At 42.1% G+C, this 18848-nt stretch overlaps 1 protein-coding gene across 15 annotated transcripts in view; it reads right to left on the bottom strand.

The window, feature by feature from the left end:
* DTNB (dystrobrevin beta) overlaps positions 1–18848 on the bottom strand; it is a 382151-nt gene that overhangs the window by 91394 nt on the left and 271909 nt on the right. For 12 of the 15 annotated variants that reach the window (XR_007773777.1, XM_050948808.1, XM_050948812.1 and 9 more), the window contains 2 exons: positions 18592–18681; positions 6096–6183 (listed from right to left, as the gene is read on the bottom strand). Coding sequence is in view for 12 of the 15 variants with exons in the window: in XM_050948808.1 (XP_050804765.1) it covers positions 6096–6183; positions 18592–18681 (178 nt within the window). In the remaining 3 variants the exon portion in view is untranslated. Of the gene's footprint in view, positions 1–6095; positions 6184–18591; positions 18682–18848 lie in introns of those variants that run through there. The other 3 variants (XR_007773779.1, XM_050948813.1, XM_050948816.1) reach the window with 1 other exon arrangement.

The raw sequence follows: 18848 nt of genomic DNA, 5'->3' as shown, positions 1-18848 counted from the left end.
CTTTTTTTGTCCGGGGTTTAAAGGACTTGCAGATCTTACAGTGGTTGCTGATGTGAGATTTGCCCAGGCAGTGGAGACAGTCAGTGTGCGGGTCACTTCTGGGCATCGAACGCCTGCAAGACTCACACGATTTAAACCTTGGGGCCCGGGGCATGCCCCCTGGCCCGAACACTAACTAACTAACTAAACTGGAACTTTTATTGAACTAACACATACAGGTACTACTAATGACAAAATGAGTTCTGGGATGAGCTGCAGCAAAGCTGGAGCAGGTAGTTCCGATGCACCGTCACTGGCGGCAAGAAGGAACTGAGAGTGGGAGGAGCACGCGGTTCCCCTCATAGTGTGCTATAGAGGCGCCACTCCAGGGGGTCACAGCGGTTCTCCCCCAACAGATACTGCTAAAGGAAAAACTTCCGGCACCGGTGCACGTGGGGAGCACGCACACCTACTGTGGAATACACATGAGCAAGCACTCAAAGAAGAACCCACAGATCCATAAATTGCTCCTGAAGGTCTCCATTTATTAGGAGCACCATGTACATGCTATGGATGGGGAAGAGTGAGGCAAGGAAACTGACCCCTGTTGTGGTATGAAGTGCTAGAGCTTGTGAGGTAACAAGGCCTGTGGTATAAGAGTGCCAGTGAATCCTAGCCTGGGCCTTGAGTTCCACCCCAAGTAGCAGCAAGACCAGTGCCAAGGCTCTTGGGTACTGAGGCGTAATATCTTGGTAAAGCAGTACTGGTGTTTTAAACCTGGAACCCAATGGCAGGGAAATAATAATAAATCTCACCAACACTGATGAGGCCACAACTGGAATTGTTCCCCTCTCCTGGTGCTAGAGGGAGCAAGAGAGGGTGCTAAAGCTTCCACAGTTCTGAAGAGACTGACTCAGCATCTGCACCTGTCTCATCCTCCCTCAGCACAAGGAACTACCCTGAACAGCCCATTTCAGTAAAAAGTATTTGTCTTCCACAGTCTGGCTTGAGGAAAACAAGAGTAATCTATTCAAAACTTTTCCAGAGCCGACCTAGATAAAACCAGGATCTAAGTGTGTCTAACTGGGTTCATTACACGTCAGGAGCTGTGCTCGCAGTATTCCAGCAAATAAACTATGATTATCGAAGAGAGAAGATGCACCGATTTAAGCAATAGGTTACATACTACAGTTAGTAGTTCTGCACTTTCATATTGGAGTTCCTTCAGAATCCTTGGGTGATGCCATCTATTCCTGGTGACTGACGACTCCTTAATTTATCAATTCATTCCAAAACGTCCTCTACATGATACCTCAGTCTGGGAGAGTTTCTCAGTTTAATCACCTAAAAATAATGGCTCAGGTGTGGGAATCTCCTTCACATCCTCTGTAGTGAAGACTGATGCAAAGAATTAATTTAGCTTCTGTGCAACAGCCTTGTCTTCCTTGAATGCTCCTGTTAGCATCTCGATCATCCAGTGGCCCCACTGACTGGCAGGATTCCTGCTTCTGATGTACTTCAGAATTCTTTTGCTGTTAGTTTTTGTGTCTTTTGCCAGTTGCTCTTCAAATTAGATCTGTCTAATTATACTTTTATGATTGACTTGCCAGTGTCTATGTTCCTCAGTAGAATTTTACTTCCAATTATTAACAGATGTCTTTTTGTCTCTAACTGCCGCTTTTAACTTTGTTTAGCCATGGTGGCATTTTTTGGGGTTATCTTACTGTTTTTTTTAATTTGAGGTGTACATACAGTGTGAGCCTGTGTTATGTATTTTTTAAAAGTTTCCATGCAGCTTTCAGGCATTTCACTCTTATGACCTTTCCTTTTGATCTCCACTCTAACTCCTCATTTTTGTGTAATTCTCCTTTTTGAAGTTAATTCAAATTCATTCATTCATTATATATAGTTCTTTCATATTCCCTCTTTCTCATCTCATTTCTAAGGTGAACAATCCCAGACTTTTCAAACTATCTTCATATGAGTTTCTCGTGCTTCTAATAGTTTTCATCACTCTTCTCTGAACCCATCTAATTCTTCAATATCTCTTTTGAGATGGGTGCGTATTGGTCACCCTGTATTCTATATGAGCTCACATCCAGTGTTCAAATTCCTTATGCGGCCTAACATCTTGTTTCCTTTTTTGCTTGCAGCACCACATAGGGTGACCAGATGTCCTGATTTTATAGGGACAGTCCTAATATTTGGGGCTTTTTCTTATATAGGTGTCAATTACCCCCCACCTCCTGTCCCGATTTTTCACACTTGCTGTCTGGTCACTCTAGCACCACATTGAACTGAGTCCTTCACTGAGCTATCTACGATGATATGGGGGACCTTTTCCTGAGCTGATACAGTTAATTTAGAATGCTGTAAGATGTATGAGTGGTTTAAATTTTTCTCTCAAATGTACATTGCTTTGCATATAACAACACTGAATTTCATTTGCCATTGTGTTGCTTATTCACCTGGCTTGGTTAGGTCCCTCTGAAGTGCCTCACAGGTCTCTCTGGACTTGATTAACCTAAGTACCTTTATAGACTAATAGAAATGTAGGGCTGGAAGGGATCTTGAGAGGTTATCGAGTCCAACCTCCTGCTCTGAGGTAGGAACAAATAAACCTAGACCTGACAGGTGTTTGTCCAACCTGTTTTTATAAACGTCCAATGATGGGGATACCACAACCTCCTTTGGATGCCTATTCCAGAATATAACTACCCTTTGAGTTAGAAACCTTTTCCTATTATCTAACCTAAATCTCCCTTAAGCCCATTACTTCTTGTCCTACCTTCAGTCGACATGGAGAACAACTGATCACTGTCCTCTTGATAGCAGCCCTTAATCTATTTGAAGACTGTTAGCAGGTCCCTCCTCAGTTTTCTTTTCTCAAAACTAAACATGCCCAGTTTTTTTAACCTTTCCTCATAGGTCAGGTTTTCTAAATCTCATCATATTTGTTGCTCTCCTCTGGATTCCCTCCAGTTTATCCACACCTTTCCTAAAGTGTCGTGCCCAGACTTGGACACGATACTTCAGCAAAGGCCTTACCAGTGCTGAGCAGAGCAGGACAATTAGCACCCAGGTCTTACATACAACACTCCAGTTAATACATCCCAGAATGATATCAGCCCTTTTCACAACAGCATCACATTGTTGACACATATTCAATTTGTAATAAACTATAACCCCTAGATCCTTTTTAGGAATTCTACCACTTGGCCAGTTATTCTCCATTTTGTAGTTGTGCATTTGATTCTTTCCTTCGTAAATGTAGTACTTTGCAATTGTCTTTACTGACTTTTATCTTCTTGTTTTCAGACTAATTCTCTATTTTGTGAAGGTCCTGTGTGTCTTCTACAAATTTTACTACTTCATCGCATTCCAGATAATTCAAAATATTTAATAACACCTGACCTCATAAAGAACCTTTAGGCTCCATGCTGTTAACCTTTTGCCACAATGAAAATTTACCATTTATTCTTACTCTTTGTTTCCTATCTCTTAGCCAGTTTTTGATCTATGACAATAATTTGCCTCTCACTGCATAATGACTTAGCTTCTTTAATAGCCTTTTGTAAGGTACCTTATCAAAGTCTAAAACCTTTTCAAAGTCTAAATAACCTGTCAACCAGTTCTCTTTTATCCCTCTAAGCCACATAATACATGAGCTCCTTCAGAATGCTTGGATATACACCATCTGGACTGGATGACTTTCTGGTTTTTAAATCACTGATTTATTTCAGTACATCTTTTTCTGACATCACCAATCTCTGAGAGTACCTCACCTTTATTAACTTAGAATAGGTCAGGGATAGATGTCTCCCCAGCACACTCTGTAGTGAAGATTGATGCAAAGAAATGATTAAGCTTCTCAGCAACTTTAAGTTTTACACAAAGATTACTGAGAATTTCCCCATTTCTCATTCCCACCAACAGAGAATAGTCACTTAAATACTGTATCCCTACAGCAATACGTGTGGGTAGTGAATTGAACGACTTCAGAAAATTCAAATAAAGAGATTTACTAGACAACCCCATCAAAGGGATAATGAGGAGCTGATGTGTCCGTTTCTAGAATTTTAAAACATTTCTTGTTATTAAAGCTTTACAAAAGGAAAAGATCGGCTCATAACCCCTTCAGGAATCCAGATCACTGTATGAATGCATACTGATGGAGCTAGTGAAAGGGCACACACAAAGGAGGTGATGAGAGTATTTATTCTGACAGAAGTAGCAAGAAGCACTCATACTGCTAGAGCAGTGGTTCTCAAACTGGGGCCGCCGCTTGTTTAGGGAAAGCCCCTGGTGGGCCGGGCTGGTTTGTTTACCTGCTGGATCCGCAGGTTCAGCCGATCGAGGCTCCCACTGGCTGCGGTTTGCTGCTCCAGGCCAATGGGGCTGTGGGAAGCAGCACGGGACAAGGGATTTGCTGGCCGCCGCTTCCCGTAGCCTCCATTGGCCTGGAGCAGCGAACTACAGCCAGTGGGAGTTGCGATTGGCTGAACCTGTGGACCCGGCATGTAAACAAACTGTCCTGGCCCACCCGAGGCTTTTCCTACACAAGCAGCGGCCCCAGTTTGAGAACCACTGTGCTAGAGATTACACTGTGGCAGAGGAAATTCAGACTGTTCAGTGACTTGGAGTGGACAGTCATTCTTTCGAAGACTGTTTGAGGACAAGGTGGGTATTCATAATTCTGAAACGGTGATGGGGTAGCCATACTGTCTGAGCTGGGGATGAAGGGGTATAGTGCAATACTGGGGCTTTGAGTGCAAGACTCCATCAACCCACATCACACCAGTGAGCCCAGAGCTAGTCAGAACAGGACTTAGAATGTGTCATTAAGGCAGTGTTAGTTGTGAACATTTAGAGCTACTATTCAGGGTGGACATAGGAGTTATATAGTAAGGAGTCTGTATAAACAGGACATAAACACAGTCTTGCATTCACCCTGACCACAGAGTTCTGTGTATCTATAATCTCTACATGGGCAGGGAGCATGGCCTCCTCACCTGGAAAATCTGATTCAGAGCATATTTTGGTGGCTTTTATAGAACCTGGCTGTAGTTCAGAGCAGATCTTCCCAGCTGAATACCTGGGGAAGTTTGTCAGTATAAATGCTACTGTCTTCCCATGGGAATGCATCAGCTAGTGTGAAAAAAGCCAGACATTTATTAACCTTGATATAAACAGCTAATCTTCTATTAACTCTCACTAAATTCTTAGTTCTGCATGTTCTCCAAGTTCCTTATGATGTCTTTTGGCAATTAATTTGGATGAAAAGGGAACACTGGCCAGGAGTGAGTAGATGCGGCTGCAGGAACTTGAGTTCATTGCTGCTGAACTGAAGGATGCATATAGAGTCCATGTCCTGATGGAAATGCTGAGGGAATTCTCAGGTAAGTGAATAATAATGCAGCAGGGGTTCTCTGGGTTTTCCTATCTGCAACCTCAAAATCACCTATGTTTTTCCCATTCCTAAATCCACATACCAGATTCCTCTGGGCTCTTCCAGCTAAAGGTACTAGAAATGCTATAATATACAGACATCAATAGTTATTTACATAGTCCTGTCCTGAGTTCAGGGGACTGGACTAGATGACCTCTTGAGGTCCCTTCCAGTCCTACACTTCTATGATTCTATGTACTGTGTAAAGAAGTTTTTCCTTTATCAATTTCAATTTTTTGTCTTTTTAATTCATTGGATTCCTCCTTTTTTCTTGTATTGTCAGACAACGTAAATAGGGACTGATTTACATTCTCTGTAGCATGTGATATTTTATATGCCTTTATCATGTGTCCTCTTATTTGTCCATTCTCTACACTGCATAGGACTAGTCATTCCATGCTTGCAATCACGTTGCCATTTCCTAGACATTTTCCATTTCTTCCCTAACCTTCTTGAGAAGGTGGTATTCATGCTATAAACAGCGAGAGAGGAGTGGAAAGGGAAATAATGCCTCATTTTACATCAGCTTAGCCGAAAAAAAGACAATTTGACTCAATTTAGCACAATGTTAAGATGCTAATCAAAGCTCTGAAAAACATTTTGCTACCTTCCTTAATAAGAAAAGAGCCAGAGAAAATCAAATTGGAGAGTCAATGCATTTACTTACTGCATTTCCAGCTTCTGCAGCCAGCCTGGCAGCATATCGGGCAATGAGTCTGTGCTCCTCATCAAGTCTGCTAGGGCTGTCCAAAACACTGCCAAGGGAACAAAAAGTCAACACATCCCCATCAATATACATAGCTTCAGCACTGGACATTACACTGTATATGTCAAAGAAAAGGATGCATCAGTATGTAACATCACGTTAATCTGAAATGAAAAACCCCTCTCAGAAACCATCTAGACCATGCCCTTCTCCCAATCTCGAATACAGGGCCTAGCACAAGATTGTTCTCTTAGTAGTCTATTCTTCAGGGGTTTGTCCAGCCTAGTGTTAAATATTTCAAACAATAAGTTTCCAAAACTGAAAAAAAAACCTATAAAAAGTTTGTTAGCAAAAAATATACTGTTTTTCCAAGGATATTTTTAATAGACCCCGATCAAAATGGGTAATTAAACTGAATGGTGAAGGTGGAAAGTCCTGTATTTATAAGATCTATGTGACAAATGTCAAATTAAGAATGGTTTCCAGAAAGAAAAACTGAGTAAATCATGCCAATCAGAGAAGAATTCACTTTGTAACTGAAAAAGAAACTAAAATGCAGAAATACTGATGATAGGCCAGCCAGGCAGGAGTAAAATGTACAAGGCATGCAAGGATTCGAGTTTGAGACCTAGAATTTGTCTTTCCCTCCATGGCTGACAGAGGTTGAGGATGCTGCAGAGATAGCACTTTTAGGGCTTGACCTGACTCTGCCAACTTTCAGCAGATGTTGGGTCAGGACAATACGGCTGCAGGTGCAGAGGTAAGGACCTCACATCACTCTGTAGAAATATTACTGCAGCTGTCTTGGGAGAAACAGTAAATGAGCTCTGGAGGAAAATGTCTCCAGCAATTCTGACCCACAGTGACAGCACCATGAAACAGTAGGAAAAGTTGGAAGTTGAAGGCTGCAGAAACAAAAGCAAAAATAGGAGCTCTGGTGGTAAACATATGAATGGCCACACTGGGTCAGACTAATGGTCCATCTAGCCCTAATCCTGTTTTCTGAGAGTGGCCAGCACCAGATGCTTCAGAGGGAATGAACAGATTCAGGCAATTATCGCAGGATCTATCCTCTGTCATCCAGTTCCAGAATCTGCCAGTCAGAGGCTTAGGGACATCCAGAGTGTGGAGTTGCATCCTTGACCATCTTAGCTAATAGCCATTGATGGACCTATCCTCCATGAATTTATCTAGCTCTTTTGAACCTAGTTATACTTTTGGCCTTCATAACATCCCCTGGCAACTAGTTCCACAGCTTGACTGTGTTGTGTGAAGAAATACTTCCATTTGTTTCATTTGAACCTGCTGCCTATCCATTTCACTGGGCGACCCCTAGTTCTTGTGTTTTGTGAAGGGGTAAATAACACTTGCTTATTCACTTTCTCTACACCAGTTATTATTTTATAGACCTCTATCAGAACCCCCACCCTCACCTCCTGGTGTCTTTTTTGCAAACTGAACAGTCCCAGTGTTTTTAATCTCTCCTATATGGAAGCTGTTCAATACCCCTAATCGTTTTTATTGCCCTTCTCTGCACCTTTTTCATTTTTAAATATCATTTTTGAGATGGGGCAACCAAAACTGCACAAAGTATTCAAGGTGTGGGCATAATATGGATTTATATAGTTGCATTATAGTATTTTCTGTCTTATTATCTATCCTTTTCCTAATTGTTCCTAACATTGTTAGCTTTGTTGACTGCCGCTGCACATTGAACAGATGTTTTCAGAGAACTATCCACAATGACTGCAAGATAGGTAGGTTTAGAAGAGAAAAAAAAAAAAGAGCAAGTAAAAAATCACTTAGAAAAGTTAGATGCCTGCAAGTCACGAGGGCCTGATGAAATGCATCCTAGAATACTCAAGGAGTTAATAGAAGAGGTATCTGAGCCTCTAGCTATTATCTTTGGGAAATCATGGGAGACGGGGGAGATTCCAGAAGACTTGAAGAGGGCAAATATAGTGCCCATCTATAAAAAGGGAAATAAAAACAACCCAGGAAACTACAGACCAGTTAGTTTAACTTCTGTGCCAGGGAAGATAATGGAGCAGGTAATTAAAGAAATCATTTGCAAACACTTGGAAGGTGGTAAGGTGATAGGGAATAGCCAGCATGGATTTGTAAAGAACAAATCGTGTCAAACTAATCTGATAGCGTTCTTTGATAGGATAACGAGCCTTGTGGATAAGGGAGAAGCGGTGGATGTGATATACCTAGACTTTAGTAAGGCATTTGATACAGTCTCGCATGATATTCTTATAGATAAGCTAGGAAAGTACAATTTAGATGGGGCTACTATAAGGTGGGTGCATAACTGGCTGGATAACCGTACTCAGAGAGTAGTTGTTAATGGCTCCCAATCCTGCTGGAAAGGTATAACAAGTGGGGTTCCGCAGGGGTCTGTTTTGGGACCGGTTCTGTTCAATATCTTCATCAATTATTTAGATGTTGGCATAGAAAGTACGCTTATTAAGTTTGCGGACGATACCAAACTGGGAGGGATTGCAACTGCTTTGGAGGACAGGGTCAAAATTCAAAATGATCTGGACAAATTGGAGAAATGGTCTGAGGTAAACAGGATGAAGTTCAATAAAGATAAATGCAAAGTGCTCCACCTAGGAAGGAACAATCAGTTTCACACATACAGAATGGGAAGAGACTGTCTAGGAAGGAGTATGGCAGAAAGAGATCTAGGGGTCATAGCAGACCACAAGCTTAATATGAGTCAACAGTGTGATACTGTTGCAAAAAAAGCAAACATGATTCTGGGATGCATTAACAGGTGTGTTGTAAACAAGACACGAGAAGTCATTCTTCCGCTTTACTCTGTGCTGGTCAGGCCTCAACTGGAGTATTGTGTTCAGTTCTGGGCACCGCATTTCAAGAAAGATGTGGAGAAATTGGAGAGGGTCCAGAGAAGAGCAACAAGAATGATTAACGGTCTTGAGAACATGACCTATGAAGGAAGGCTGAAGGAATTGGGTTTGTTTAGTTTGGAAAAGAGAAGACTGAGAGGGGACATGATAGCAGCTTTCAGGTATCTAAAAGGGTGTCATTAGGAGGAGGGAGAAAACTTGTTCACCTTAGCCTCCAATGATAGAACAAGAAGCAATGGGCTTAAACTGCAGCAAGGGAGATTTAGGTTGGACATTAGGAAAAAGTTCCTAACTGTCAGGGTAGTTAAACACTGGAATAGATTGCCTAGGGAAGTTGTGGAATCTCCATCTCTGGAGATATTTAAGAGTAGGTTAGATAAATGTCTATTAGGGATGGTCTAGACAGTATTTGGTCCTGCCATGAGGGCAGGGGACTGGACTTGATGACCTCTCGAGGTCCTTTCCAGTCCTGGAGTCTATGAGTCTATGAGATCTGGTTCTTCAGTGGTAACAGCTAATTTAGACCTCATCATTTTTACATATAGTTGGGATTATGTTTTCCAATGTGCATTACTTTGCATTTATCAACATTGAATTTCATCTGCCATTTTGCTATCCAGCCACCCAGTTTTGTGAGATTCTTTTGTAACTATTTGCCGTCACCTTTTCACTTAACTATGCTGAGCAAATTTAAGAACATAAGAATGGCCATACCGGGTCAGACCAAAGGTCCATCTAGCCCAGTATCCTTCTTCTGACAGTGCCCAATGCCAGGTGCCACAGAGGGAATGAACAGAACAGGGAATCATCAAGTGATCCATCCCCTGTCACCCATGTCCAGCTTCTGGCAAACAGAGTCTAGGGACGGCATCCCTGCCCATTGTGGCTAATAGCCATTGATTTTGTATTGTTTACAAACTTTGCCACCTCATTGTTTACCCCTTTTCCAGATCATTTATGAATATGTTGAACAGCATTGGTCCCAGTACAGATCCTTGGGAGACCTAGCTATTTACCTTTCTCCACTGTGAAAACTGACAGTTTCTTCCTATCCTTTGTTTCCTGTCTTTTAAACAATTACTAATTCATGAGAGGATCTTCCCTCTTATGTCGTGATTGCTTAGTTTGCTTAAAAGCCTTTAGCCTTTAACTAGGTCCCTCTCTTTCTGAAAGCCCAAGTACACCCATGTCCATATTTTTTGACCCCTTCAACGAATTCTAATAGATTGGTGAGGCGTGATTTCCCTTTATAAAATCCCTGTTGGCTCTTCTCCAACAAACTGTGTTCATCTATGTGTTTGATAATTTTGGTGGATGATCCTCAGGACTAATGGGAAATCTATGGTGGGAAGAGAGCACAACATGGGTCTCAAACTATTTATATATCCAGAAAAGTGCTTATACTAGTCTGGTGAGCCTGGCAGGGCCTAACTAATATATAATACACTATAAACTTTAGAAATTGTTTTAAACTTTTAAAATATAATAATATCAAGCTTCAGTGGACAAACAGTAAGTTTTGAATTAATTTAAGTTAGTCAATATAAAGACTTGCTATGACCTCAGACTATGGGCTGCAAAGTTTCCATTATAACAAAGCAGAAGTGAGATGCCATATGAAAGAGCAGGCTTTTCAAGTTAGTGTTAAATTGAAATATTTGCCTTTGTTGCTGGTGTCTGATTCAGTCACTACAGTAAGTCTTTTTTCTCCACTATAGTTTGTCTTTAAAATGATAGGTAATAAAATATTTTATTAAGGCTCAATTTTGTGATGTAGCCTACTACCAGAAGGACTTGCTTCTTGATACTGGATCCACAGATGTAGTGCCGGATGTCAGAAAACATGCAGTGATGTGCACCTATGCATTTGCAATCAAATGCAGAATCAGAATCAAGCCCTAAAAATGAAATTATGGTAAAGAAATAAATGCTAAGAGCCTGGCAGAATACTTTTTAAAATATCTGCATTACTTTGTACAATCATTAATTACACCTTAATTTCACAGGCAAATATTCATTTTAATTGAACAATAGAATTCAAGTTACATACCTCACATTTATTTTAAAATGTGGATTTGTTCAAATTTATTAACTTGGACTCCTCCAGACTTAGGTGGTCAGTCAGAGGAGAGGTATCAAGTATCAGAGGGGTAGCCATGTTAGTCTGGATCTGTAAAAAGCGACAGAGTCCTGACACACCTGATAGACTAACAGACGTATTGGAGCATAAGCTTTCGTGGGTGAATACCCACTTCGTCAGACGTCCGACCCACGAAAGCTTATGCTCTAATACATCTGTTAGTCTGTAAGATGCCACAGGACTCTTTGTCACTTTAGTCAGAGGAGAGGTGTCAGAGGTTATATCTTACACAGCAGGGAAGCGTGAGGAAGCCGAATGAAGGTAATGCTGTAATTTACACCAGTTCGGAAACACCTCTGAATTTGGCCTACTGCGTGTCCATAAACAGAATAATCTGAAGATATTCAGTGATCTAGGTGCACTGATACTAGAGAAAGAGGGGCCTGTAAGGTAAGGTGAACATTTAGGAAAGTAGTATTAAGAGATGAGATAAACAATTGTATTGGCCTTGATGATCTTTCCCTGTTCCTATTTCCCACTCACCCCCATAACACTGTATATTCAAAACACATTTTCTGGACCACGGCACATTTTTATTGTAGGTCCACCTTTCCTACCTTGCTTTCTGAATTTGATTTTGAGACCTGTGTGGATTTCATCAGCAATTTAAGCTGTTTGACCCCTTCTTTCTAGTCAGATCTCTTGCTGCAGGACCTTTCATTCCCTTCTCTCTTTGTTCACAATTTGGTATCTCTTAACTGTGTCTCACTTCCTGAAACAGTTTCTCTTTATGCTTAAATGTATGAGAAAAAAATTCTTCAAAAATTAATATTGTAATGGAGAAAATCTAAGGTTTCTTCTTCATTACTGTCAGAAGTCTTATGTGTGCAGAAAGGTACTTGAGTTCAAACTTGCCTCTTATACCTCAGACTTCCACATGTCAATTAATACAGAACTCAGGCTTCACGCATGGAAACAGAAGGCACAATTCACCATTCAGTGCAATAGACATGTACCATATCTAACAATATTGTAGGAATATTATAAAGGGTATTAAACAGCAATCTACGAAATGTCACAGAATCCTATATCCTGCTTCACAAAGTAAAGAAAAATCATTTACTTGTAAAAAGAACAGGAGTATTTGTGGCACCTTAGAGATTAACAAATTTATTTGAGCGTAAGCTTTTGTGGGCTAGACTGCAACATACAGCAAGAAGATATTTATACATACAGAGAACATGAAAAGGTGGAAGTAGCCATACCAACTGTAAGAGGCCAATCAATTGAGATGAGCTATCATCAGCAGGAGAAAAAAAACTTTTTGAAGTGATGATTGAGATGACCCATAGAAGGTGTGAGGATACTTAACATGGGGAAATAGATTCAACTAGTGTAACCTAACCTATCCTGAAAGATGATCCCTCACTCTCACAGATCTTGGGAGACAGGCCAGCCCTTGCTTACAGACAGCCCCCCAACCTGAAGCACATACTCACCAGCAACCGTACACCATACAACATAAACACTAACCCAGGAACCTATCCTTGCAACAAAGCCTGATGCCAACTCTGTCCACATATCTGTTCAAGTAACACCATCGTAGGACCTAATCACATCAGCCACGCCATCAGGGGCTTGTTCACCTGCACATCTACCAATGTGATATATGGCATCATGTGTCAGCAATGCCCCTCTGTCATGTACATTGGCCAAACTGGACAGTCTCTGTGCAAAAGAATAAACGGACACAAATCTGACATCAGGAATCATAACATTCAAAAACCAGTGGGAGAACACTTCAACCTCTCTAACCACTCAGTGACAGACTTGAAGGTGGCAATTTTACAAAAAAATAAATAAATTCAAAAACAGACTCCAAAGAGAGACTGCTGAACTTGAATTAATATGCAAATTAGATACAATTAACTTAGGTTTGAACAGAGACTGGGAATGGTTGGGCCATTACACTAATTGAATCTATTTCCCCATGTCAAGTATCCTCGAACCTTCTATGGGTCATTATCACTTCGGAAGTTTTTATTCTCCTGCTGATGATAGCTTATCTCAATTGATTGGTCTCTTACAGTTGGTATGGCTACTTCCACCTTTTCATGTTCTCTATGTATAAATATCTTCTTGCTGTATGTTCCAGTCTATGCTTCCAATGAAGTGGGCTGCAGCCCACAAACGCTTATGCTCAAATAAATTTGTTAGTTTCTAAAGTGCCACAAGTACTCCTGTTCTTTTTGCGGATACAGACTAACACGGCTGCTACTCTGAATCCTGTCATTTACTTGCAGTTACTACTCTTAAGCCATCTCACAGGATTCTCACTCTTACGACTGTTCCTTCTAACACAAGTCCAGCAAAATTCCCACAACTCCGAATTTTTGGCCTTTGAGGGCAGCAGGAGCAGGGTAGAGTGTGAGCCTGAATGAGCCATATTGGCTACCATGCACTACCTGTCCAGGCTATTTTCAAAATGGCCCTTTCCAAGAAATGATAAGATACCTTCTGATAAGCAGTTATGTAATAACATAATTTTCCCTACTTTAAAGACATTGGGCCAAAGTCTCCAGATCGCTCTGACCACTTTGTGTTGCTTACGGAGTGCAAAGTGGACATAAACTCACCAGAGGGGAATGGCATAGAGCGAGCACCAGTCATTCCCCTTTCCCCAGCGTACAGAGGAAGACAGGACCATGTCAGGGAAAACTTGGGGAGTAACAACTGAGTGTCACTATGCCTAATCCTTCACTGAACAAAGGATTTTATGCCAGCAGCACAGATTAGAGCAGGGTCCTTCTGCTGTAACTTATGCTGAGGCCAGGCAGCCCTAAGTCAGGGTGCCACAACTGGCTCCCTGAGACCACCACTCTTCACTGCAGCTTGGACATACTGGAGAAGAAGGGCCGCTGTCTCCACAGGATTCTCACACTTGAACAGAGAAGTTTGAGGATGTCCCAAACAAAGAATAGGCTGCAACAGGCAGCAACAGAAAAGACCATCAGAATCAATGAGAAATTTTAGCTGCTAACAGATACCAGAGAGACTCTGACACTGGACTGTGAAAGTAGCAATAAAAATGAGAAAATGAATTCAAATAGAGATATTTGGCCAACATAACGTAAAATCCCCCAAATAAAACTCCTCTGGGGGTGCGGTGGAGAGAGTTGGTTCTCTCCTATTTAGAAAATATGTTCTCTGGAGGCTGTTTCCAATCAATATCACTTTACGGATGTGTGAAGAGAGGTCTGTGTTGCTGCTCTGCAGAGGACAGCAAGGGAGATTTCTTTTACACAGGCAGTAGAGTCAACTAAAGTTCGTTAAAAAAATTAAAACGTGTTAAGAAATTTCTAAATTTCTAAGCTGTTTTCATTTCATGGGGTTCAAGACAGACCCATGTTTCATTTTTTCAACATTTTAATTGAATTTTTATCAAAGGTTACTGAAATTGGTTTCCCACAAAACCCAATTTTCAATAAACGAAGCATTTTTATAACAGTTTTGACGTTTTTCAAAAATTGATATAAAGTGGAATGGGGACAGTTGGTTCAAGTATCTCTCTTTTGTGTCCTTTGTGGATTCTTGGGTGTGTCCCAACTAAGAGCTAGCTTTCTTGGAGGTGATCTCCATGACTTGACGAAGTGGGTGTTCACCCACGAAAGCTCACGCTCCAAAACGTCTGTTAGTCTATAAGGTGCCACAGGACTCTTTGCTGCTTTTACAGATCCAAGACTAACATGGCTACCCCTCTGATACTTGACTCCATGACTTGAGTGCACATGGTTTGATTCCAAACCAATTTCAAAGTCCCACACATTATGAGTGGCTTTCAGTCAGAAAATACAATGAATAAGGTTTACATTGTCGTGTTCCAGGGGCATCTCTTGGACCCAGTGAGCTCCCTTCCTCTTTTGAAGACACAGATATAATATAGGGTAATTGGGTGAAATGCCATGGTCTTTGCGACACAGGAGGTCAGACAGGATAATCTAAAGGCCCCTTCTGTCCTGAAATTCTATGAAACTATAAAAGGAGAGGGAGTGATTATTATTATTATTATTCACTCAGTATGTATGAGTCCTGTAATGGCAGGCCACCTCCATCTTTGGCAATGACTTTTTATGGTGCATAGAGAATCCCACCAGTTTATCTCAGGCAGAAGGATGTAACCTGTACATGGGATTCTTGATGGCTGGGAGAGATCAAAAGCATGGATATGGGAGGTGGAGGCTTCATCGGGGATGTGGAGGAGCACTCTCTCCTAATCACCTCTGCTAGACACACTGAGGGCAGAATTTATTTATTTAAAAAAAAGCTTGTCAATATGTTTTGGAAGGAGCAAAATCCTCTCTCTGAGACGAAGTGTTCCAACATTTTGCAATGTGGCAGCTATTAGCTACATCTAGTAGTTCCTTAAATCTCATGTATGTGCCTTGAAGTGCAGTCAGTGTGACAGCCTCTCATAACCAGCTCCTTTTCATCTTACCCGTGTGGCAAATTGCCGGCACTATTATGATGGATCTCGTGCTTTCTCTTCTTTTAGGGGGGGTTTCAGGGCGCCATTTCTTGCCCCTAAATTTGAATATTAATTGCCTCACTAGTGTCCTAGAGGAGGAGAGTGGAGAGGGAGGTACCCGGGCCCACCCTCTACTCTGGGTCCCAGGCCAGGGATAGTAGTAAACCACTTGAACTGATGGTTCCTTCCCCTGGGCTACTTCCCTCTCCTGCCCTTCAGCTTGTGGGGGCTTCCTGCCCTCCCTCTGTACAAGCCAGGTGCCCTTTACCTAGGGTCTTGGACTTCTTAGCCCACCGCAGCACTTCTCCAAACTGTCCTCTGCTTCCCTTCAAACTGCCCTCTGCTCCAACACCAATCCTCTCTGCTCCAACTCCTTCAAACTGTTCTCCGCTCCAACACCAATCTTCTCTGCTCCAACTCCTTCAAACTGTTCTCCGCTCCAACACCAATCCTCTCTGCTCCAACTCCTTCAAACTGTTCTCCGCTCCAACACCAATCCTTTCTGCTCCAACTCCTTCAAACTGTTCTCCGCTCCAACACCAATCCTTTCTGCTCCAACTCCTTCAAACTGTTCTCCGCTCCAACACCAATCCTCTCTGCTCCAACTCCTTCAGACTGTTCTCTGCTCCAATACCAATCCTTTCTGCTCCAACTCCTTCAAACTGTTCTCCGCTCCAACACCAATCCCTTCTGCTCCAGCTCCTTCAGACTGTTCTTTGCTCCAACACCAATCCTTTCTGCTCCAACTCCTTCAAACTGTTCTCCGCTCCAACACCAATCCTCTCTGCTCCAACTCCTTCAGACTGTTCTCCGCTCCAACACCAATCCTCTCTGCTCCAACTCCTTCAGACTGTTCTCCGCTCCAACACCAATCCTCTCTGCTCCAACTCCTTCAGACTGTTCTCCGCTCCAACACTAATCCTCTCTGCTCCAACTCCTTCAGACTGTTCTCTGCTCCGATACCAATCCTTTCTGCTCCAACCCCTTTCAAACTGTTCTCCGCTCCAACACCAATCCTCTCTGCTCCAACTCCTTCAGACTGTTCTCCGCTCCAACACCAATTCTCTCTGCTCCAACTCCTTCAAACTGTTCTCCGCTCCAACACCAATTCTCTCTGCTCCAACTCCTTCAAACTGTTCTCCGCTCCAACACCAATCCTCTCTGCTCCAACTCCTTCAAACTGTTCTCCGCTCCAACTCCTTCAAACTGTTCTCCGCTCCAACACCAATCCTCTCTGCTCCAACTCCTTCAAATTGTTCTCCGCTCCAACACCAATCCTCTCTGCTCCAACTCCTTCAAACTGTTCTCCGCTCCAACTCCTTCAAACTGTTCTCCGCTCCAATACCAATCCTTTCTGCTCCAACTCCTTCAGACTGTTCTCCGCTCCAACACCAATCCTTTCTGCTCCAACTCCTTCAGACTGTTCTCTGCTCCAGCACCAATCCTCTCTGCTCCAACTCCTTCAGACTGTTCTCCGCTCCAACACCAATCCTTTCTGCTCCAACTCCTTCAGACTGTTCTCTGCTCCAACACCAATCCTCTCTTCTCCAACTCCTTCAGAGGGTTCTCTGCTCCAACACCAATCCTCTCTGCTTCAACTTCTCCAAACTGTTCTCTGCTCCAATACCAATCCTTTCTGCTCCAACTCCCACCCTGTCTGATTGAAGCAGGGGTTTTTATCATGTGACTGACTGCAGGTGCTCTAATTGGCTTCAGGTGCTCTAGTTAATCTATAGCAAACTTTCTTCCCCTTACAGGGAATAAAGGCTCCCTTCTAAGCCTCTCCTGCTGCCCTCTGGCCATGCTGTATCACACCTGAAGTAACTACATTAATCCTTTGACACGGGGAGTCAGGAATTCCTTGCTTGTTACATGGTGGACAGTGCTATATGCTCTGGGTAAAGAGGTGTTAGCAGAGAATAGTGGCTCAACTTTCAGGGGGAATGACTGACTTCTGTGCATGATTTGGAAAGCTAGAGCTCATCTTTCCCACATATCTGTGGGACAGAAATTGCTAAATGAAAGAATGATGGCATATGGCCTTCTTCCAAAAATCTTAGCCAGTGGGCATGTGTGGACATGCAAAGTCTCCAGGCACACCCTCTAGGGCTCTGCACCTCCTCTTCCTCTCCAGCACAGATTCGCCTCTGTCAATGGATCATTAGGCCCCAAAATGGGGTGGAGAAGACTTGCAGGCCAGGGAAGCAAAGTGGTAGAAAATGAAGTTATGGTGGAGTGAAGCCACCATGCTTTAAAGCTCTGGGGGAAACCTTTCTAGACCTCTCTCTTTATACAGAATCTAGATTTACAGATACAAAAGGTAAATGCACACAGCCAGTAATTGTAAGTGAGAAGAGAGGATCTCTCCAAAGCGCTTACCAAACTTATTTCACACTGTTTAGGAAAGATAAAGGACTGGAGTTTTGAAACCATGGCATGTTACGCAAGTCATGCACATGTGTATTTTCAGAATGATTTGAAGGATTTTTGACAGACTTGCCCTTGTTGCTTCTGCTGGGGCACATATACCCTTGAGTAGAGCAGTGAATAGGATCTAAAAAAAAATGGTTTAGTGTCCATGGACCACTATGCTGAAACCATTTTCATGTTTGCCTAGAACTACTATTAAATTGTTTACAGTAACAAATGTGGCCAGTTTTTAATGCGTTTTTAGGACTAAGTTCATAATTGAAAAAAAATTCAAGTGAGAGTTGCACAAAACCCTGAGAAAACTCTGAAGACACCAAAAAATATGTTTTTGATTTAAATAAAATTCATCTTGGGATAAAGGGTGAGAAAAGCCCTGCACACCATAAAAGAACCAGGTAAGCTCTTAATAAGAGGCTTAAGTGGTGTGGAGGGCCTTGTGCAGACCTACTGCCATGGGGTGACTTTCAGCTCTCAACTGTAAATCTCCCAAAGAAAACAGCATTATTGTCCCCATCCCCACTCTATGAAAGCTTTCCTAACACTAACCGTGTACCGTTCTGTAGCCGGCTCACATATGTTGCTATCAGTGCATGCTCATCAGCTAAACGATTGGCAGTGTCCAGTCTGTACTGCAACCTAGTAGTAATGAAGGCAAAGAAAGCAAACAAAACATAAAAAATAAATATAAAGCAAATTATTAATGTGTTAACAAAACACACAACAGTAATTAAAATGAACACAGATTGATGAACAGTTAAAAATGCACGTATGTTTCAACAAGTCACATGAAAATGATACCCACT

Source organism: Gopherus flavomarginatus, chromosome 4, assembly GCF_025201925.1.
Source record: "Gopherus flavomarginatus isolate rGopFla2 chromosome 4, rGopFla2.mat.asm, whole genome shotgun sequence".
NCBI lineage: Eukaryota > Metazoa > Chordata > Testudines > Testudinidae > Gopherus > Gopherus flavomarginatus.
The sequence above is the reverse complement of the archived record's forward strand: the minus strand, read 5'-3'. Positions and strand labels throughout refer to the sequence as shown.